This window comes from Stegostoma tigrinum, chromosome 3 (assembly GCF_030684315.1).
Source record: "Stegostoma tigrinum isolate sSteTig4 chromosome 3, sSteTig4.hap1, whole genome shotgun sequence".
NCBI classification, from domain to species: Eukaryota; Metazoa; Chordata; class Chondrichthyes; order Orectolobiformes; family Stegostomatidae; genus Stegostoma; species Stegostoma tigrinum.
The window spans coordinates 115170736-115194982 of record NC_081356.1 but is presented as its reverse complement, the minus strand read 5'-3'; the positions used below and the strand labels follow the sequence as shown (position 1 = coordinate 115194982).

The following is a 24247-nucleotide window of genomic DNA, read 5'->3' as shown; positions in this document are numbered from 1 at the left end:
GCTAATAAAATGCCTGCATCCAATTTCCACAGGTTGACAAAGAAATGAACACAGAAGAGGCTATGGTGGAGTACATGGCTGTCAGGCCTAAGGACAAGTCCAATCTGAACAATAGGCAAAAGCATTTTGTGAGGAACAGCATGATTGTAAGATCCCAAACATTTTCTCCAGGAGAAAGAAATCAGTACATTTGCAGGGTAAGAAATTCCCTTTTTGTTGTATTGAAACTTACTTATAACTATTGATTCTTTTCCCTTTATTCCTGTATGCGATGTGGGCATTGTTGGCTAGGATAACATTTCAGCAGGCAGTGAAAGAGTAAACAACATTCTCGTGGACCTGGAGTCACTTGTAGGCCAGACTGGGTAATGATGTCAGATTTCCTTTCTGAAAGAACATCAGTGAACCAGATCGATTTTTATGACAATTGACCTGAGACCAGCTTTTAATTCCAGATTTTATTGAATTCAAATACTGTCTGCCATGATGGGATTTGAACCAATGTCTCCAGAATATTAGCCTGGGGTTCTGGATTACTAATCTAACGACGTAATATCCCTCATCCAAATTATTTCCTACATATGTGTAGTAAGTCAATGATTTTGTGCTAATATAAAAGAAAAGTACTGTGAACATTCAGCATCTGAAATAAAATAATGAACCTGTGCTCTCAGTGACATATGTGTAATGTTCAGGTCCATTGTACAAAGTTTCCATCAATGATGGACAGAAATATATGGACTAAATGCCAGTGATTTCATGCAACATGCTGCTTGGGTTCATATCTCCTTGATCAGAACACATATTGGGGAATAAGCCCTAATAAATCTACAGGCTGATGTGCATATTACGAAAGGCAGTAAAAATTTATTATTACCCAGGTACCATGCTATTTCATTCACCACTCCTCCCATTATAATAAATCTGTGTACTTTGGATACCAAACTTCTATCAACATTTAATAAATTTCCTCTTAACATAAACTTGTCCACTCTGTCCATATAAGTGACGGCCTACATTCCTGAGCCCATTGACTATCAGTCTTGGTATTTATTCAGGTAACATGTTTTCATGTTTGCTTAGTTCAATTACACTTGTGAACTGAGTCTGCCTGTGTTTTCCCCCATCCTTGTTTCTAAGGGCTGGACCTTCTGTTGTATTAGCCACACTTGTAGGTCAAGTACTTCAGAGGTTTGCCATTGCCTTCTGCAGGATGGCTGTTCAGGACTCTCTTTTGTTCTTATAACCTGCCATCAGATATATTAGAAAAATTTACAGGTTGATAATCTACCTAGATAACAAAGTGTGAAGCTGGATGAACACAGCAGGCCAAGCAGCATCTCAGGAGCACAAAAGCTGACGTTTCGGGCCTAGACCCACCACCTGTTTGGTTTTTGTTATGAATATACCTTCCATGGCAAGTTCGGGGGTAGGACTTGAAGTTGGAACTTCTGACCCAGAGGGAGAGACAATATTACTGCATCACAAGATTTTCTGCATTGCTAAGTACATCAATGAAATAAACTAATGGGGTTCCATCTTCATGTCTCCTATTGTAATGGCATCATCAGTAGTAACCAGCACTGCATATAGAGCAGTTGCGTAGCCAGCAACAGCTTACGGTGGAGGCACATGAGAAGCAGAATTAAAACAAAGGTCTGATCAGGAAAGGAAATTCGTACAGTATCATACTATTATATCTGAAAAATGTGTTGGGACTTCTGTAGTCAGAATAGTGGGACTGGAGGATGTTCTGACGAATTTGAACAATGTGACACTATAAAACTTTGGACTGCTACAATTGCAATAATTTTAAACCTTTATATTTCAATGATATTCATAATTCAACAATAAGCTGTTTGGGTTAACTATGAAGGACACACTAGATGTCTGAAATATGAATTACATTTGGAAACACTGTTTAACTATTTAGTAAAACAAAACAGTATTTTGTGAATAATGCATAAAGATTGATTTGGGATAATAATAGACTTTCCTCGGGGAATGGTTTGTTACAGCCAGTTAAATTTCTTTCATCCTGAAGGAGCTGAGTTTGAATCCAGTCCAGATTGTTGAAATGAAAATCTTGTTTCTCTTGTGACTGTCAAGCTAAAACATGAAATGAGTAAATCTTAACGCAGTTCCTACTGGGCATGGATGTATAAGATAAAAGCATCCAGGAATAGAGTGGCAGATTCACTCAGTCTGATCAAGAGGATGTCTGGTATAACCAGCAAAGGACTAAAGGTTAATTCTTAAGGACAGACGAGAGAAATCTTTACTTCAGACATTTCCTGGTGTTGACTTGGGAGTGCTTGATGCTAACATCAATGTATTTTTCAACAGTATTCACTATGAGTGTAAGCTACACCTTGTACCTTAATTCTTTCTTTATCTTTTCTATCAACAGTTGAATCGAAGTGACAGTGACAGCTCAACATTAGCCAAAAGATCACCTTTTGTGCGCAATGCCATGGAACGACGAAGCTTGAGAGTTAAAAGGGTATGTCTTATTAATAATTTGCAAAAATACACATTTGGAAAGGGAACATCTTACCTCAGAAGAACATTAATACAGTTCTTTGAGCCTGTGCCAATATATGTTATCACAGAAGAGTGGGATCTGAATTTCAGCAGTCTGTGAATTGTCAGAAGAGAGTCATTGTGATAACATCCAAGGAAGGATGTGCTGGCCATGGAGGGGGTCCAGAGGAGGTTTTGTCTTATGAGGAACAGTTGAGGACTCTAGGTCTGTAGTCAGTTGGGTTTTGAAAGATGAGGAGGGAATCAATAAAATTTACATCATACTAAGAGGCCTGGATAGAATTGACATGACCCTTCCTGAAACGTCAGCTTTTGTGCTCCTAAGATGCTGCTTAGCCTGCTGTGTTCATCCAGCTCCACACTTTGTTGTGATGAAGATGTTTCCACTCATAGAGGAGACCAGGACCTGAGAGCGCAGTCTCAGAGTGAAGGGGGACCCTCTAGAACTGAGATGAGGAGGAATTTCTTCAGGCAGACGGCGGTTATTCTGTGGAACTGGCCAAATCACTGAGTGTATTTAAGACAGAAATAAGTAGGTTTTTGATTGGTATGGGGATTAAGAGGTATGGGGAGATGGCAGAAGAATGGGGTTGAGAAGCATATCAGCCATGATCGAATGGTGAAGCAGACTCAGTGGGCCAAATGGCCAAATTCCACTCCCATGTTTTATGGTTTTAGCATTCCAGGCATAGCTGCGGAACAGTTGGAATTGTGTTAGGCAATATAATGGTTCTGGGGGAATGTTCTGAATGATTTCAGTGTCAAAGTTGGATTGGGCCCTTCCACAATCACATTTTAATCCTTATCTTTAGTAATGCATACAATTCTACAGCAGGATTATTAGCTTGACTGCAAAGGATTCATTAAATGTCCAAACACAAGATGTATTTGGTATCTTTGTACAGCCCTTTAGAAATAAATCAGTGTATTAATACATTAAAAATAGTGAAGTGAGGATAATTTTACACTGCTCCTCTTTTGGCCCAATGAAAAGACCCATTGGGGATTTGATCTATTCGATATATCTGCCACTCTGTTCCTGGACAGGTCATCTTGTACATATCCATGCCTAGCAGAAACTGTATTAAAATTTACTCATTTCAGTCTGCTCCCTGCACAATAGTTTGCTGATGATCATTCATCACATGATTTACAGATTTTTGCCTGCCTGATCCTCTACTTAATTTACAATCATCAATATAACAGTATCCCACCCAGGCCAATCTAATTTATTTACATGAATGGCTCCCAAAACTCTGAATTTGTTGAAACATTATGGGACAGCAGTTGCCTAGGGATATGGAATCTGGGGAATTAAAATAAATGTATAAAATTTAAATCTAATGAGGTTATCTTATGTCTCTTAGGGTAGTGTTAGGAGTCAACACATTGAGCCAGAAATTTCAGTTTTGATGATCACAGTTGCAAAGGACACAGAGATAGTGAATCCAAGGGAACAGTTTTACGTTAATGAAATCACTGAAAGCAGACTAAGTTTTTTGCCAATTGTGCACCAATATAGGTACATATTGAACAGGAAGAAGAAAGAAAATACAAGGAATATAATTGCTAAATAAGCCAAAGAAATCACACTCCAGAGGGTTAATTTAATGAATGGGTGTTGATGCTGGGAGGTCACGCTGTCTATAGTTGCATGTATAAGATAAGGATGGTGCACGGCCCATGATTTCCCACCTGGATCGAAAGCCATGGTCAGAACCTCTGTCATTTCCATCACATGTGGCCAAAAGACGAGGATTCCTACTGGGAATCCACATTCTGAACATGGCAATAAAACAGAAAATGCTGGAGAAACTCAGCACATCTGGCAGCATCCGTGGAGAGAGCGAAGCATAGCTAACATTTTTAGTCTATAAAGGCTCTTCCTCAGATCTGAAGAAGAGTAATTGGCCTAGAAATGTTAACTCTGCTTTTCTGAGCACAGATACTGCCAGTCCTGCTGAGTTTCTCCAGCACCTTTTGTTTTTTTATTTCCGATTTCCGGCTTCCGCAGTACTTTGCTTTCATTTCTTGCCGAATTGGGTCCCTTAGCTAATTTGAACGTCTTAAAGAGTTTTAACTTGAGGAGTTTTGCAAAAAATGTCAATTCACACGACAAGATTCCAGTCAGAAATTTCCATGAGTTAAGTACAAGCATGATTTGTGAAGGTCCATAAAGGTTTACATGAACAGAGTTTACAAGCTAGAAGTGAGTGTTCCGAAATCATTAAAAATAATTTGTTTTGATGCCCTCACACAGACTTCCTGCCAACCAGTTATGAAAAGAGCAGCAGAGCACCCTATTCGAACCTCCCTCGACCTGGAGCTGGATCTTCAAGCATCACTAACGTGGCATAGCCGTCTGAATGATGAGCTACAAGTACTCAGGGAGCTAAAGAATAGGTTGGAGGAGGTGAAAGCGAAAGGGGAGACTGAACTGCCTGTGTGGGTGCTGGAGGATGAAAGGTTCCAGAGGCTTTTAAAACAAGCAGAAAAACAGGTATAAATTCATCACCTGTTCTGGGGAAGTGTCACTGGACCTGAAACAGTAACTCTGATTTCTTTCCACAGATACTGCCAGACCTGCTGAGCTTTTCCAGCAATTTCTGCTTTTGTTTCTGATTTCCAGCTTCTGCAGTTTTTATCAGTGTTTATAAATTAATCAGTGTTTAATATTGACAAGTCTAACTAAATATCCTGTGATCATATCTTTACTGATTACTTTGCTTCCATCTTGATGTCTAATTCGGATAAGGTTTCTTAACATTGGCCAATAAAATGCTTTTAAGAACGTCCAACAGATAATTGAATAAAATGATATTTGCAAAGAGCAATACCAGCACCTAGTGACTGAAGATCGGTATTGCAATTTAGTGGAATAGAATGAATCCTGCTTATAACTAGCAGGAACCACTGTCATAGTTTGATGTCAGAAACAGAAGCCCTGAAGCCAGAGCCTCAAAGCTAAATACCAGAAAGATGTAGGGATAGATTAGGCAACTGGGCAACGGGCTTGTTGTGGTGATGGCGATGGTGACAGGTCAGACCACCTTGGCTACTGAAGAATGTCCGTATAAGATAACGATCATTTGTTTTAAGTGTTTGCTGCATGTTAGACTGAACACCATGTTGACGCCCAGAACTGGCCCATTTAATTTCTGTCAACCGAGAGCAGCCAGATCAAGTCTCTGCCCCTACACATTTTAGATCCTTTGATTCTGTTTGGCATTCAGTTAAATGATGGCTAATCTGTGCCACCTATACTCCACATTGTCTGGTACCCTTTGAATAAAAAAACTTAATTTTTGAAATTTTCAGTTGACAGTATTTTAGTGGGGAGAATTCCAGTTTTTCATGAGCTTTTGCGTGAAATAGCGCCTTGTGATTACACTGGCCTAGCTCTAAATCTAAAATGTCTTTTCATTCTCGATTTCCACCAGCCAGAGGAGGACCCAATGGAATCGCTTTGAAGACTTTCAACCTTCTAAACTCGATGGATAACAAGCTATTTTGTACAACTTGCCCTCATACTTTGTCCTGTAAGACGTGGTATCATACTTTGAATTTGTGAAGTATCGCTTACAGGGCCATCTGAATCCTTTTGCTCCTCCCATAGGTCCAAACCTCTCACTACTAAAAAAAATTCTGATTTGCCTTTCTTGAATCCAAAATGGTATGAACTATGGCTGACACCACACATCACCTGTATTCCAATTAATTTGTAATACATTATTCCATTCACTTAATATTTAACTTAAGCACAGAGCCCTTTTATGACATTCTGCTCAAAACCTTAGGCCCAGTTTTTGTTCCTATGTTGGGAGCATGGAGGTGGGAGGAATCCCAAGACTGTGAACACACCCATGTAAGAATGGTCATCCAAAGATGAAACCATATAACCTCCCACTTGCTGACTTCCCCTCATCCCCCACACACTCGCCATGCCCCAGGCAAGCCAACTTCTATCCAACTCATGGCCCTACGCAACCCCTATGCAGAATACATGGAATCTGACCTTCTCTTGTAGCCACTGGATTTATATAGCTAGCCCTGTCAGTTTCTGGGCAGAATGTTGACAGTGGACGGATTCAGTGATGCTAATGCCATTCAATGTCAAGGGGTGATAGTTCAATGCTGTCTATTTGAAGATAATCATTGCCTGGAACTTGTGCGATTGTGAGTGTTGCTATTTATCAGCTCAAACTTGAATGTTGTCCAGGCCTGATTGCATTTGGACATGGACTGATAACGTGAAGAATGTCTGTAGGTTTCTGAGGGTGGCATGTCACATAGATACAATAGTAAAGAAGGATATGGGATGCTTTACAACAAGATGTAGAGCTGGATGAACACAGCAGGCCAAGCAGCATCTTAGGAGCAGGAAAGCTGACGTTTCGGGCTTAGAGCTTTCATCAGAAAGTGGGATGGGGAAGGTGGTTCTGAAATAAATAGGGAGAGAGAGCGAGGCGGATCGAAGATGGATAGAGGAGAAGATAGGTGGAGAGGAGACAGACAAGTCAAAGAGGTGGGGATGGAGCCAGTAAAGGTGAGTGTAGATGGGGAGGTAGGGAGGAGATAGGTCAACCCTGAACCTAACCCTAACCCTACCTACTAACCTCATCCCGCCCCCTTGACCTGTCCATCCTCTGTGGCATGACTTATCTCCTATGCCCTGCCGAGTCGTCACCATCCCCCCAGACCTCCCCCTCACTGATGACGAACGGTCAGTCCTCAGTAAGGGGCTCACCTTTGTCCTCCCCTACCCACACATCAACGTATACCGGTCACGTTTGAACATTGAGCAGTTTTTCTGCTGCCTCCGCTTCTACACTTACTTCTTTAATAGTGAGCCTAACCCTTCCTCTACTGAGCCCTTCTCCCACCGCCAACACACCCCCTCCTCCTGGACACCACCCCAAGGCCTCCTACCCTCCCTCAACCTCTTCATCTCCAACCGCCGTCGAGACATCAATCGCTTGAACCTCTCCGCCCCTCTCACCCACTCCAACCTCTACCCCAGAGAACGTGCAGCCCTCCACTCCCTCCTCTCCAATCCCAAACTCACTATCAAACCCGCAGACAAGGGAGGCACAGTTGTAGTATGGCGCACTGACCTCTACAGCGCCGAGGCCAGGTGCCAACTCTCCGACACCTCCTCCTACCATCCCCTTGATCATGACCCCACCCCCGAGCACCTAACCATCATCTCCCAAACCATCCATGACCTCATCACCTCAAGTGACCTCCCACCCACAGCCTCAAACCTCATTATTCCCCAACCCTGCACCACCTATCTCCTTCCCAAAATCCACAAACCTGCCTGCCCTGGTAGACCCATTGTCTCCACCTGCTTCTGCCCCACCGAATGTATCTCCAACTATCTGGGCTCCATTTTATCCCCCTTGGTCTAGGAACTCCGTACCTATGCCACCCATGCTCTCCACCTCCTCCAGAACTTACAATTCCCCAGTCCCCAACACCTCGTTTTCACCATGGACATCCACTCCCTACACACCTGCATTCCCCATGCGGATGGCCTAAAGACCCTCTGCTTCTTCCTGTTCCGCAGGCCCGACCAGTCCCCGTCCACTGACACCCTCATCCGCCTAGCCGAACTCATCCTCACCCTCAACAACTTCTCTTTCAATTCCTCCCACTTCCTACAGACAAAGGGGGTGGCCACGGGTACCCACATGGGCCCAAGCTATGCCTGCCTCTTTGTAGGTTATGTGGAACAATCCCTCTTCAGTGCTTACACTGGCCCTAAACCCCACCTCTTCCTCTGTTACTTTGATGACTATATCAGCGCTGCTTTATGCTCCCACGAGGAGCTCAAACAGTTCATCCACTTCACCAACACCTTCCACCCCAACCTCGAGTTCACCTGGACCATCTCCAACACATCCCTCACCTTCCTGGACCTCTCTATCTCCCTCTCGGGCAACCACCTAGAAGCCGATATCCATTTCAAGCCCACTGACTCCCATAGCTACCTAGAATTCACCTCTTCCCACCCACCTTCCTGCAAAAATGCCATCACCTATTCCCAATTCCTTCGCCTCTGCCACATCTGCTCCCAGGATGAGGCATTCCAGTCCCGTACATCTCAGATGTCCTTGTTTTTCAAGGACCACAACTCCAACCCCACAGTGGTCGAAAACACCCTCGACCATGTCTCCCGCATTTTCCGCAAGACATCCCTCACACCCTGTCCCCACAATAACAAACAAAAAAGTGTCCCCCTTCTCCTCACGTACCACCCCCACCAACATCCATATACAACGCATCATCCTCCAACACTTCCGCCATCTGCAATCCAATACCACCACCGAAGACATTTTTCCCCCTCCACCATTGTCTGCCTTCTGGAGGGACTACTCTCTCTGTGACTCCCTTGTCCGCTACACACTCCCCTCCAGCCCCACCATACCTGGCACTTTTCCCTGCAACCGCAGGAAGTGCCACACCTCCTCCCTCACCCACATCCCAGGTTTCCAAGAAGACTTTTCACATCAAGCAGATGTTCACCTGCATATGCCAATGTGGTATACTGCATCTGCTGTACCCATTGTGGCTGCCTCTACATCGGGGAAACCAAGTGGAGGCTTGGGGACCGCTTTGCAGAACACCTACGCTCAGTTCGCAATAAACAACTGCACTTGCCAGTTGCAAACCATTTCAATTCCACCCCCCATTCCTCAGACAACATGTCCATCCTGTGCCTCCTGCAGTGCCACAACGATGCTACCCGAAGGTTGCAGGAACAGGAACTCGTATTTCGCTTGGGAACCCTGCAGCCCAATGGTATCGATGTGGATTTCACAAGCTTCAAAATCACCCCTCCCCTACCACCTCCCAAAACCAGCCCAACTTGTCCCCGCCTCCCTAACCTGTTCTTTCTCTCACCCATCCCCTCCTCCCACTTCAAGCCACACCCCCATTTCCTACCTACTAACCTCATCCCGCTCCCTTGACCTGTCCGTCCTCCCTGGTCTGACCTATTCCCTCCCTACCTCCCCACCTAGACTCACTTTACTGGCTCCATCCCCGCCTCCTTGACTTCTCCCCTCCACCTATCTTCTCCTGTATCAATCTTCAATCCGACACCCTCTCTGTCCCTATTTTTTTCAGAAACCCCTTTCCCTCCCCCATTTCTGATGAAGCATCCCGGCCCGAAACGTCAGCGTTTCTGCTCCTAAGGTGCTGCTTGGCCTGTTGTGCTCATCCAGCTCCACACCTTGTTGTCTCGGATTCTCCAGCACCTGCAGTTCCTATTATCAATGGGATGCTTTACTTTGTTGGGCAAGATTGAGTCCAAAAGCAAGGATGGAACACTGAAACTACCTAAGACCATGCTTAGGATACATTTGAGTTCTACGTACAGTCCTGGTCACCACATTTCAGAAGGATATAATTGCTCAAGAGAGAATACAAAGGAGACTTAAAAGAATATTGCCAGGGCTTACAAATTACAGCTACCCTGGACGGACTAGAGTTGGTTTCCTTAGAATAGAGGAAGCTAAGCATTCGCTTAATCAATGCGTTCAAAATAATAAGCGGCCACGATAGAGGGACAGAGCTGACCTGTTTCCCTTGGTGATAAGGTCATTAACCTAGGGGCACAGATTTCCAGTCATTTGTAGAAGGCTTACAGGAGACCCTAGAGAGGTTGACTATGTGGAATTCACTGCCCTGTTTGATGGTTAAAGTAGAAACAATCAAATCACTTAAAATGGACCTGGATGTGTATCTGAAGTGCTGTAACCTGCAAGACCCAGGTGCTTGAAAATGAAACTGGAGTAGGCAGTTAGTTTATTTATCTGGTGCTGTCACAGTGGGCTGAATGGCCATCTTCTGTGCTGTCTAAAAACTGAAAGAACTGCAGATGCTGTAAATCAAGAACAAAAGCAGAAGTTGCTGGAAAACCTCAGTAGGTCTGACAGCATCTGTGAAGGAGTTAACGTTGCGGGTCCAGTGACCCTTCTTCAGAACTGGGTCCTGAGGTTCACTTCTGGACAACAGTCACTGGACCCGAAACTCAGACTCTGATTATTTCCTTCACAGATGCTGCTAGCGCTGCTGACCTTTTCCAGCAACTTCTGTTTTTGCACCTTCTGTGCTATAACCTTGCTTTCGTCTCCATTGGAGCTTCTATTTTATGTTCCAGTCTCCAACTTTTTCTTAAGTTTTATTTAAAAGCCTTTCCACCCCGAATTGTTCTTGAATTTCCTTGCAAAAATGTTTTTCTAGTTGAACTTTCAAAGTCCTAACAGCCTTCTGTGTAAAACAAACTCCCCTAATGTAGCAATATAGGAACAGGCCACTAAACCTCTCAAGCCTGTTCCACCATTCAGTGAGATCTTGGACCAACTGCATATACCTGCCTTTGCCCCCCGTATCCCTCTGTACCTTTGCAAATTATCTAAAATTTATCTATCGCAGATTTAAAATTAACAACTGATCCAGCATCCACCACCATTTGTGGAAAGGAGTCTTAAATATCTACCTCCCTTTGTGTGCGAATGGTTTGGCCTTAATTCTCAGACCATGCCCCCTGTTGTAGGATCCCCAACCAGTGGAACTAATTTGTCTTTCTCTACTCTGTCTTTTCCTGTTAATATTTTGAAGACTTTGAATAGATCATTCCTTAACCTTCTAAGTTCAACATAAATTAGGCCTAATTTGTATAATCTGTCCTCGTGACTTAAGCCCTGAAGCCCTAGTATCATTCTTGTAAAGTTATATTGTACTCCCTCCAAGACATATATTTTCTTCCCAAGCTGTGGTGCTCAGATCTGGTCACAGAACTCTTAAGTAGGGTCAAACTGGGGCTTTGAATAACTGTAGCATGACTTCTGCAGCCTTGTAGTCAAGTTCCCTAGACATAAAGGCAAGCATTCTTCTAGAAATTTCATTGACTAGATGCCCTGTATTCACTAAGTACACTCAGTGACCAATTTAGAAATAGTTTTAAACAATTTACTTTGTGAAAACCTCTGATAAATACACACACTTCAATGAGATCTCCTGTTGACCTTCATTCCACTGTTGAAATAGTTCCCAGTTTCTCTCGTATCCACAAGCAGGCGGTTTGGTTAACAAGGGGTGCTGGATAAAACCCGCAGATGTGTGCCACCACCTAGCTCAATACGCTAACATTTTTTTCACTGGTGGGAGAAGCATCAGTTGAACTGCCAGTTGAAACCTTTAAATGACCAATTAATGCTGTCTTACTGGTGTCAGCCCAGTATTTAATTGAAAGACACCCATTATCACTGCATCACAAAACCAGCCCAGCTCGTCCCTGCCTCCCTAAACTGTTCTTCCTCTCACCTATCCCCTCCTCCCACCTCAAGCCGCACCTCCATTTCCTACCTACTAACCTCATCCCCCACCTCCTTGACCTGTCCGTCCTCCCCGGACTGACCTATCCCCTCCCCACATCCCCACCCATACTCTCCTCTCCACCTATCTTCTCCTCTATCCATCTTCAGTCTGCCTCCCCCTCTCTCCCTATTTATTTCAGAATCCTCTCCCCATCCCCCTTTTCTGAAGAAGGGTCTAGGCCTGAAATGTCAGCTTTTGTGCTCTTAAGATGCTGCTTGGCCTGCTGTGTATCCAGCCCCACACTTTGTTATCCAGGCAATCAGCCTGGCAGCTTTATATTGTGCAGGTTAGTGGAAGGCAAAGGGTGATGAAATTTTCCTCATGTTGCAATGCTTATGTTATTTTCTGCAACACAAGAAACTGGGTGTGCATTTTGAAGTTTTGAAGAATGCAATTGTTACTTATTACAGCAAATACTTACATAAAAACTGTGCATTCCTTAGGCAGGGATAGTTTCTGGGCTAGTAATAAACTAGTGCGTTACACAGAGCAGTACGCTTCTGTTGATGTCATTCTTCAAGTGCTCCTGAGTAGGATGGAGTTTGAGATCTTTATATTGTTACATCACATGCATGATGCAGTGATAATATCATGCGGTGTCTCTTAAAGGCACACTGACAAACTGACCATAACACCACAGAAGTGACAGGCCAGAGTGCCTTCTTAAGGCCCCTCCCACTTAGTGTGATCACCCCATCTGGCCTCCTAACCCCAACTCCCTGCCCACTCACCAGGGCCTCTCAGCTTGGCCTTGCTCAGACCCTAGACTGGCCTATCCCTGGCTCTGGCACACCTTACTGCAGGCCTTGCTGCAATACTGACAGTGCTCTCCAGTGGCATATACTATAGAGATGCCATCAGCTCTTAGAGGCAAAGCTTCCAGTTGCTGAGGGGCCTCAGGCAAATTAACCATCAGTCAGCCTTTGAATGATTGTGGGGCACATCCATTGACTCAAGGCTGGCACGCCTACAGATTGTACAAATGGGACTACCACCTCCAATGTACAATCCACCTCCACATTACTAAAGATCATCTTGGTTTGCATCAATTTATGAATGAATGTCTTCTGTGCCCCCTTTGTGACATTTGCATTCCTAATGCGAGGTGTGAAAACCTGCATAAAATATTGGAATAGAGTCCACTGATTTGTATGGGTTTATTAATTCTCTCTGCTTTTCAACTCCCGTTCCCGAAGAACAGGATCATATGAGCTATGTCAGCAACTTCTTTAACTGTTTTACTCCCTGTTAAAGATTTGTGTTTTTTGAATCCATAAGTCACTCCTTAACTCCCTTTAAAATGTTAGTATTTATAATCATATTTTTCATTCCGAATGTATCAACTCACATGTAAGGTGTCATTTTCCAACTATTTGCTCAATTTGCTCGTGTTTGTGTCACTTACAGTTTATAACTCTTTGCAGTTAATCTTGTTCCCTCTTTTCATTGCTGGCTTCATCTTTTAAATAGTTATCATAGTGCAGATCTTATACATATGAAATGTATTAACAAGAGTACTGATACCGAAACTGCTTCCTAGAGAATGTTACTGTTACATCTCTTACGTCTAGATTTCCTTTAATTCTCCTTTTTATCAGTAGCCCAAAATTTGACATATGCCTCCTTCAGTCATGCTCATTTTAGTTTTAATTGTCTGTTCATCCCAGGAGCTCGAGCTCTTGATAAAACAGTACCAAAACTTTAAGTGTAAGGTACTGAAGGAGGTGAGGTGATTGGGCCAGTTGCCAGCTCGAAACTCTTCACCACAGGGGCTTTCCACTGGATCTATCTGAGATGAATTGGCGGATCACTGTGATCAAGTAGCAACTGCATTATTGTTACATCATGTAGCTGTCAGGTTGGCAGATAAACATGGCTTGGTTCTGTCAAAGCAGGAAGGAAAACAAACACAGAAAGGCTTCCCTTACAACACACATAAATAATTGAAAATATAATCTATGGACCTGCTATGCAAATAAAGGCAAAAATTAATTGGCCGAGGGTGAGGGTTGACATGAGTTTGCTGTAATTTGTTATGGGTTATTACGAGCCATGGAGCATAGGTGGATAGTTATAGATTGGTACAGGGACTATAAAGGGTTATGGGTTGTGGTTAGAGGGGCATAACATTGGCCTGGAAGGCATGAGCGGGAGTAGGGGGGCTTGAGAGGACTAGGTTGGCAAGGAAGGTACAAGAGGGGCATGAGGACTGGTTGTGGGGCATGAAATAGAAGGAATTTGCACATTTGGGACATGGAAAGTATGTGAGGAGTGAGGCAGGGAGGAACAGTTTTGATTTTATTAATTTTTTTTACTGTTGGGTTAGGTAAGGTCAGCCTCCTGAGCTACCAACCTGTCTACCCATAGCTGCTGTTGCCTTTTCACTAATTCTTGGGGGCAGCAGATTCCACTCCAAATAACTACATCCATAGAGCATAAACCCAGGTATCCGGGGCACTTAATCCCGATTTGGGTTTGGCTGGTAAGGAATTTCTCAACTCCCAACTCATTGTTGAAAATTCAGCTCACATTTTAGATTAAGGTAGAAGCTAAAATATTATAAACAGATATGCAAAACCATTATGATTTTTAAAGCATGGAAATTTTTTTTCACATAATGGAGAAATGTAACAAATATAAAATTACTTCTTCAGGTCCAGTTAGGATGTTCAGAAGTAATTATGAGCTTATTCAAGTGTCAAAAACTCAGCTATTCCTCATTCAGCATGGATTTTGTTTCCCAGGGGTTTACATAGACAGATTAAAAGTGTAAATTCTCATTTATTCACTAATTTCTAATTGATTGCAATCTTGGGGAACCTGAATAGTACACCCTGTAAAGAAATGCAGGACTATTGACAGGCTGACATTGTGGAATTTCCTTTTTACTATGAATGTGTGCACTCCAGAAGTTGGAGTCAGTTTTAGAGGATTAATTACAACAGCTGTAGACAGTTTTACTTCCATTGCTACTGCAAATATCTGACAAAAATAGCTGATAAGTCTCCATATTGTTATGGACCAGACTGAACCCCCTCGAAATATATTCAGAAGGTCATCTGGACCCTAACTTCGTCTTATTTTAAAGGTGAGTGCAAGGTGTTGCATTCCAGGTGCAATTCAACTGGTCAAACTACTCGATGTCGGGCAAAACACACTTTATTCATATGCTATAGTTAGACTACAACAAAAGAAAGAAGAAATTGGAATAACTTAACTCTGTTGAAAACCTTAACAGAATAATATTTTATTTAACTACTACATAGTAACTGTTTCAATGTAATAATATTCCATAAACACACCCTGAGCAAAGGCATGTTCAGAAAAATGGATCATCTCACAGGCAACTCTCTAGTCCAGGAGGAAAACATCAAGAGAAAGCTCTGAGACAGAGAATGATAGGGAGAGATGTACTGTAGCTTCCCCCCAGCTTCAAGACCCCAGCAGTAACTGCTACTGAAAACTAAAACTAAAAATCCTGGTTCTGTGGGAGCATTTCCATTCAGGCTGCTCCTATTATTTCAACTTTAAAAAAAAACAAGTGAACTTGCAGGTAGAGTCCGTAATTAAGAAAGCGAATGTAATGTTGTCGTTTATCTCAAGAGGGTTGGAATATAAAAGCAGAGATGTGCTTCTGAGGCTTTATAAGGCTCTAGTGAGGTCCCATTTAGAATACTGTGTCCAATTTTGGGCCCCACACCTTAGGAAGGACATATTAGCCCTGGAGCGTGTCCAGTGGAGATTCACACGGATGATCCCTGGAATGGTAGGTTTAACGTACGATGAACGGCTAAGGATCCTGGGATTGTACTCATTAGAGTTTAGAAGGTTGAGGGGAGATCTAATAGAAACTTACAAGATAATGTATGGCTTAGAAGGGGTGGACGCTAGGAAGTTGTTTCCGTTAGGCGGGGAGACCAGGACCCGTGGGCACAGCCTTAAAATTAGCGGGGGTAAATTTAAAACTGAAATGAGACGACATTTCTTCAGCCAGAGAGTGGTGGGCTTGTGGAATTCATTGCCGCAGAGTGCAGTGGAGGCCGGGACGTTGGATGCCTTCAAGGCAGAGATTGACAAATTCTTGATCTCAGAAGGAATCAAGGGCTACGGGGAGAGTGCAGGGAAGTGGTGTTGAAATGCCCATCAGCCATGATTTAAATGGCAGGGTGGACTTGATGGGCTGAATGGCCTTACTTCCACTCCTATGTCTTATGGTCTTAATGAACTTTCAATAGACAGCTTGACACCTCTGACTTATAACCTCTCTCAAAAGGAAACAGGACAAAATACACCTCTTAAAGCATAATATCATCACAACATGTACGTTTGTAAATTTAAAGCTACACCTCCTCATTCTCCTCTTTAAGGTGTTTTCCTTTCTTTACAGTTTAGATTTTGACTGACAGCATTATAGGACATCCTTGCATCTATTTCAATTTTAGAAACAGGCCATCAATTGGCAATTTTAGAAACTCAGTCAGATCATTTAAGGATAGGTGGATGGTGACAGTGAGAAGTAATGTGAGAGTTTATGAACCTACAGCCACATTGTAAATATTTGGTAAATTCGATGTAAAGTGTAATAAATGTGCTTTACTCAGGCTGAACAAACAAAAGAAGAACAAAAGCAGGAGTGGAAGGCTGAGAAACTGATGAGAAAGGCTACAAAGGAGGTGTGCAGGCTACGAGAGCAGAGCCAAAAAGTGCCGCTACAGGTCCAGTCATTCAGGTAAGAGTCTTCCTCCTTCATCAGTCCTGGACGTTAAAAGGGTTCATACTGAGAAGAAGAATGCTAAGATGAATAAGTGAAGGGTATTCCATCACTAATGCATTATAGACGGTAGACAGGCTTTGGGAAGTCAGGAGATCAGTTACTATCTGCAGGATTTCAATCCACTGACCTACTATTGTAACCACTGCATTAATGCAGCTGATCCAGTTTCTGGGCAGGGTAGTGGGAGATTCAGTGATGGTAATGCCATTGAATGGGAAGGGGCGATGGCTATATGCTCTCATGTTGGAGATGGTTATTGCCTGGTACATGTGGTGTTAATTCCACAATAAAACAGGCTGACAGTGCTTTGGGAGTTGGTGGGCTTATGTCACAGGGCAGATTTCAATACACAAATGATAAAACAGAAATATCTGTTGCTACAGGTCAATCTTTTAATTTTCTGATGTTGGATCTTCCTGATGTCAAAGGAAGGTCCAATCAAGCTAACAGTGCAAAAGCCATGCAGCCAGTGATAATTGCACCTCTTGTTATGGCAGTACAAAGCTGGCAGAGGTTTACCTTCCTGTCCTTGGGGAAATGAGAATATTAGGCAGTAGATATGTCAATGTCAGTCTCCACCCTGTTCTGCCCTAGTGTTTCATGGGGCTACCACAAACTGCATTTGAGTCACTGCAGCTCAAGGCAATGATAAAACATTGTCCTTCTTCCTACTGACTCCACAACAGGATGAATGAGCCTTTGATGGTGCTTTGGAAAATTCAAGAAAGACCAATGTAATTCTCATAGGTCTCAGTTGGAGAACTGATCACCTGCACTTTAGGACCTGAGTAAAAGCCCCTTTCATGTTTCTGGTCGACTGGATAAATCCAACAGTCTGACTAACAATATTTATACAGACTAGATATTCCTGGTTCAATTCTAGTCTAGTCAGTTAATTAGATTTGAGCCCAAATTTTGCTCAGATTCATGGTTGCATTCATGTGATGGTTTTTATGAACTTTCTGGTGAATCTTTGCATGCCACACGCCAGAAGTTGTCAAAGGTTAGGGCTGGCAACCTACTATTCCGTCAGTCACCTTGTAATATTCTTGACTGCAGTTGCTAAAAATATTTTCATTCATCATGAAAGTAAAGATTTGCATTTCTATAGCAGTCATCATGTCCTCAAGAGGACTGAACCGATTTCACAGCTAGTGAAGCAGTTTCCAGTGTAGCCACTCATGTAATTTCAGAAACACGACAGCCACTTTGCTTACAGCAAGGTCCCAAAAACATCAATGCTTGCTGTGATGATACCCAAATCTTTTGTTTTTAGTGATGCTAGTTAAGGGATGGAGGAGAGCTCCCTTAATTGCTCTTCTTTAAAATAACATGTCAGGATTTCTTACACTATCTTGAGAGAGAAGACAGAGGTTTCTGATAATATATCAATGAAAGATGGCACTTCCAAAAGTTGTGCACAGGAAACATCAACCTGGATTGGGTGCTCGAGTCTCACATTGGCTGTGATTTGAATCTATAACTATCTGAGTGAAGGGTGTCATTACAGTTGCGGTGGGGGCAAATGTAGTGCATTGCACAAAATAAACAGTTGCTTTCTCTGTCAATTTCAGGGAGAAGATTGCATTTTTCACCAGGGCGAAGATCAGCATCCCATCATTACCTGCTGATGATGTATAATTAGTTTATCTTGTAGATTACAAAGTACTTTTCAGCACTTTAGCAGATTTTAATAGTTGGCTAGCTAAAATCTTTTCAAGCTTTCTGGCGATATAGTATGATGTCTTTGTAATATAATTGTAATTGAATACCTCTGTATGTAAAAAAAAGTGTTTTTCTTTTGTCAGTGAAAAGCAAAAGCAGTGTAATTCTAAAGCAGTCATGCTAATTTTGTACAGTCCGTATGTTTTTTTTGGTTTGCCTTTATTTTGTAAAGATGGAACACAAGCATGGTAGCAGATCAAAAAAAAAGGTGTATTCTGTTGAACATCAATACGTTTTGAAAGAAAAGCTCTTTGCCCCTAACCACACCTCACCTGTTCAACAGAATTAATTTTATTCTTTGTGAATGTTTGCGTAAGATCAGACTGTGATTGCGGTTGTGAGCCACTGGATATTTTTGTACAAGGGGTGTTTTTTTTTAAAATATGTTGTTGTTCTTGATTTTGTGACAATGCTTTCTGAGACCAAGCTTGCACACTTCATCTTGCACCTATGCCTCAGTTATTTTTCTCCTTCCCCCATCGCTCCTGCCTCTCCCTTCCCTCACCTCTGCACAGGTTGGAATGACCTTGTGACTGGTGAGCCTAGAATGTCTTCCTATGCAAACAATACAGTATTTTCCATCAATCAATCTCATCTGTTTAAGTTTTTTTTATTTCTGGAGCTGAGGAGGTAAACGTCACACCTCTTTGACCTTGCGAGAGAGTGTGTTTGCGCTCCCGATATCACTTCACCCTCCAAGTACTGCTTTTAGTTCCGGGATTTTGAATTGTGTATGTCTGACTGGGAAATGTCAGCAAGTGTTCCTAAAATTCCAGCGATGAATGTTATGAAGGGAATTGTGAGTCTTGAGGGCCAATGATTGGGGAGCATCTATATCGTGCCAGTTGAAAAATGTGTGATTTAAGTGTTTTAAGCAATTTATGAGTGGTTCCCACAGACTATCCAAAACAAGGATATCCAGTCTTGAAAATGCACAGATTCTTTTTTGGCTCAGTGAGCCTATGAAACTGTGCAGCACAGACCTGGAAAACCCCCAGGCTCCATTCCCCTCCTGTGCTAAATGAGCTGATCTCTCCTAAACCCGCAGTTGCAGGGACAATAATTATCCTCACTGCAGGGATACATAATTCCTGGTTTCTATCCTGTGACTTCCTACTGATTGGAAAGTGCAATTGTGTGCTTTTGAATGAATAGACTCAAATTCCCCTCCAGCAACATCATTTTTTTTTCAAATCTATTCTTTCATCAGCTGTGGGCATCTCTGACAAGGTCACTTCTTGTTGCCCATCTCACCTCACCTTGATCTGAATGGTTCATCAGGCTGCTTTAGAGAATAGTTAGGAGTCAGTACACTCCTGTGTAGATCAAATAGATAAGGAGAGCAGATTTCTTTCCCTGAAGCTCATTAGTGAACCACATGGCTAATTACAACAATCAATGACTGTTTCTTGATACAAAAATAGAAATTGCTGGAAAAGCTCAGCAGGTCTGGCAGCCTCTGTGGAGAGAAAACAGGACTTAACGGTTAGGGACAGTGACCCTTCCTCAGAACTTTCCTCAGTCCGTGTTTAAGGAGCATAAGCCTAAGAACTGAGTTCTGAAGAAAGGTCATGGGATCCGAAACATTAAACCTGATTTCTCTTCACAGATGTTACTGAGCTTTTCCAGCAATTTCTGCTTTTGTTTCTGATTTCCAGCATCCACTGCTCTTTCGTTTTTCTTATATAGTTACTTGGCCACAGCTCTCAATTCCACATTGAAATCAGATTTCATCAAGTAATGTGGTGAGATTTGACCTTGTGTCTTGAGAGTATTGGCTTAGATTATTAGACCAGTGATATTATCACTAAGCTACCAAACAGGTAAATGATCTACCAACGATCACTGTCCAGGCTGACACATGACTAGTTCAATAGAGCTGCATAGGAGCTATCTGCAGACCTTGGTACAAGTTGATGGCAACAGGAAGGAGCAAAGAAAATTGATAAAGTGGTGAGAAACACATTAAAAACTAGAGTTTGACTTTTATCCCTGCATTAATGCAAGATTTTACTACAGCTCTCACAAGGTTAGCATAGACCACTTTTAAAAGCACATATAACAAAGGTATTTGTTAATATTTGGCAGTTAAGTGTGATTTATTTTTTAAACCAGTCCATGTGAAGAGTAAGGTAAAGACACCATGGTCCTGCTGTCTCATTAGAGAGAGAATTGGTGGTAGTTTAACCTGATGATCACCATACCTCAGATGAGGAGAAAGGTTTTTGTTCCCCTTTATTCATTCACAAGGTGAGGGCATCACTAGCTAGGCAGCATTTATTACTCAGAGGGCAGTAAACAGTCAACCTCATTGCTGTGGGTCTGGAGTCACATGTAGACCAGACCAGGTAAGGATGACAGTTTCCTTCCCTGAAGGACATTAGTGAACCAGATGGGTTTTTCCCCTGATAATCAGCATGGATTTATGGTGACCATTAGATTCTTAATTCCAGATATTTAGTGAATTCAAATTGCACCATCTGCTGTGGCGGGATTTGAACCCAGGTCTCCAGTTCATTATCTGGGTCTGTAGAATAACAGTCCAGTGATAATGCCACTAAGCTGTCATCTCCCCATTGAGAAGGACAGTCTTTCACAGCAATCTCAGCTGGTGTAGGAATTGAACTCATGTTGTTAGCAGCATTCCACACTGCAAACCAGCCAGCCAGGCAACTGAGCTACCTCACCGTGTGGAACTCATACTGGTTTTGGGAAAGCAAAATTTTGGAGTTGATGATTATTACATTTTGTCTGTCCCCTATGAAATATTGATGTATTCCAATTTCTCATTAGACTTTGGACCCTCTCTCCCCATTTTCCTGAAGTCTATTTCAGACTAAATAAAAGTAAAATATGACCAAATGTCATTTGAAGCAAAATATTCACATGTAAAATAAAAAATATCCAAGGAATGCAGTTGAGCAGCAGTTTCCATGAACAATCCTAACTTTTTAAAAAGATAGCTCATGTGATGTGGAAGACACTGACGAGGTTGTGTTTATGGCCTGTCCATTAGCTATGGTTTGTATGACTGAGTGTCTTACTAGACTATTAAATGTCAGTCATTATGAGAGGTCCAGAGGCCCTCAAAGGCCAGGCCACCAGGCAGCGGCAAACTCCTATTCACTGAAGAGGTTTACACTGGATTGTAACAACATTCTGACAGAATTCACAGCCAGTTTCCTGATGTCAGCCCAATTATTAAATCCAAAATTTGTCACAACAGAATTTAAAACTCATGACTTTGGAAATGATAATCTGAACAATCACTACTATATCACTATAACACAAGAATCTAAGTATATTTAGTTTAATACAAAGATGGTACTTTATCCTTTGATCATCCATTATTTTATAGGTTATATAATTAACTATTCTACCCTACTGAACAAAACAAGGTTAAAAAACAAACCCCAAAAAATGGGTTGTTGTAATCTCTTCTAATCTGCAGAACAGAGGGAGAATTACATACAGTGAAATTGTAAGCAGATTCTTTTTGAATACATTTACAATATTGTCACATGCAGTCAATCTCTAATGCCCCTCCCTCCCCACATTGGGAGGGGCAGGCAGGGGAAGGGGAGGAAAAGATGTATCCTGAAAGACAACAGCATTAGACTCACAAAGCTCTAACTTTCTATCCCAGAACAAAAGATGTCTGAGTGTAGATTGTATTTGTGGACAGGCGGTGATAGGTTTTCCAAATACCTTGTTAAATATTGTGTTCTTTCCATGAAGTTGTTAACTAGTTGAGCGTACTGTTTAGTCATGAAATGTCACAGCGCAGAATAGATCATTTAGCCTATCAAACCTACGAAGCTGTTTTATTCAATGAGAGCCAATTTATCAAATATCACTCTGCTTTTCTCTACCGTACCTTTTGATCTGTTTTGTACTCCAACAGTTGATTGATGTATTGCAGCAGACCAAACGACACACTGATTTTTTTTTCTCTCATGTTTAATCTGATGTAATAGTTACTTCAGGTACAAACAAAGACTTAGCCAAGATCTAATGACAAATGAGCAATCTCTTGAATTTGGCTTTTCTGGAAAAAAAACTGGACATTTAACTTCTCTTAGCAAGTACCAGCTGGACAGAACTGGAGACATGAATTGAAATGTTGTGATGAGGGAAACTTGTGTCCCTCATGGTGTTCACTCATGTGTCAGGTTACTTTATATTTCTGAGATTGTAAAATGCTTTTCCTTTGGATGAACGCCATCTTCTTTCACATATTATTGCCCTCATTTCCCATACCAACATTACTTTTATTGCAAGATCATCCTTGTTTGTTAGTGTCTTGACTCGTATTTGACTACTAGAAGGTGCGCCATTAACATCTTACAAGGTTGACATTAAGCTGGAAATTCTGTGACTATTTAATGCGGAATTAAATGAAGGATACTGTTTCAGCTTGCATGTGTATGTCTGATATGTAAAAAACAATGAAGTATTTACAGTGATATTCTTAGAATTTTGCTTTTAAGCTTCCTGTTTATTTATTACAGTCTTATTTATGTATTGTTCTTTGTGGTTCAGTTCTGGACATTTTTTTTATTCTTATTAAGACTGCAGTTGGCATATTCTGTTGCTTGGAATTATTATTGTTAGAACAGCCAAGTATGTTCAAAAAGAAAAGAGCAATTCAGTGGATTAGTGGTCACAATCTTGTCAGTCTTAGAATGTGCTTTGTATTTTTCAAAGCAGAACAGAGTTGAATCTCTGTGTGAATAAATAGTTCTAGGCTGGAGTTAACAGTCTGCTCTTTTTTTGCCGGACCTAATGATTCTTTTGTTAAAGGCCTTATAAGTAGCCTTCAATTGTTAACTTTGAAAAATAATCAGGAATTTTGATATTAGGGCTTAACTTATGAAGTAGGCTGTTTCCATTATAAAACACGAGGCAGCTGGTAGGCATTCAATAAAGAAATCATTGAACTTAAATTTCTTGACATTTATATCTATTTTTTGGTATGACACATTTTTATAAAGAGTTCTTAATCTTTGTATACATCTATAGAAGTATTAATTTATTTCCTGCATTCTACACACTAATGTGATATTTAAGTGTAGATGCACTGTGGTAAACCATTATAATAACCAGTACAGTGCTAATGACTGCAATTGATTTTGTTGAGTCTTTCCATGTCTTTTTTCCCTGTATAAAAATGAAGAAAAAGTTGTTGTAAGGTAATTTTATCTTTCATATTGAATGCCTGTAAAATGAATATAAAAATGTGAGTTATGCAGTCATAATCGAACAACATAGCCTTATCAAAAGATAAATCTTTCTGGGGTCTTTATTCTAAGCACAATTTTGTGGTTGAGAGAACAAGTGCATCTGTTTTCAAATGCTCAGAACTGAACTAGCTAGCTGAACATGTTTCCGTCAGATTATGGCTCTCATTCTAATTTTAGTTTCCCTGTAGTGTACAAATAAACCATCACGTTGAGTATTGTGGTCAATGCACTTTTCCACATGTTTCAGTGATTAATTAAAGAAAAAGTAATTTTTGAAGGAAGAAATTGTTTGTCTTTCTTGATGAAAAATATATTTTATACCAGGCTTGCCTGTTTTGAAACCAGTTTATTTCAATTCTATTTTGTTTTAGAAAGTGAAACAATAAAACAGAATAAGCCAAACTTTGATTGAAATATTGTGGATGACATAATGGAATAATTGCGAAACTAGGTTCAAACCCAGCCAAGGCTAACTGATTATAGTCTTCAAGTGAAAAAGCGCAGCACAGCTCGTGCTAACCTGTATTTCTGTGATGATCAGTATTTATTTGATAGGATGAAAATCTCTGAGTTG

At 41.5% G+C, this 24247-nt stretch overlaps 1 protein-coding gene across 3 annotated transcripts in view; it reads left to right on the top strand.

The window, feature by feature from the left end:
- Positions 1 to 23948, top strand: part of LOC125450854 (protein WWC2-like) — a 249715-nt gene extending 225767 nt beyond the window's left edge. For all 3 annotated transcript variants that reach the window (XM_059644856.1, XM_059644855.1, XM_059644854.1), the window contains 5 exons: positions 33 to 197; positions 2411 to 2503; positions 4805 to 5044; positions 16533 to 16660; positions 18280 to 23948. In XM_059644856.1, coding sequence (XP_059500839.1) covers positions 33 to 197; positions 2411 to 2503; positions 4805 to 5044; positions 16533 to 16660; positions 18280 to 18346 — 693 coding nt within the window. In that variant the 3' untranslated portion in view covers positions 18347 to 23948. The remainder of the gene's footprint in view (positions 1 to 32; positions 198 to 2410; positions 2504 to 4804; positions 5045 to 16532; positions 16661 to 18279) is intronic.
- Positions 23949 to 24247: the final 299 nt, after the last annotated feature.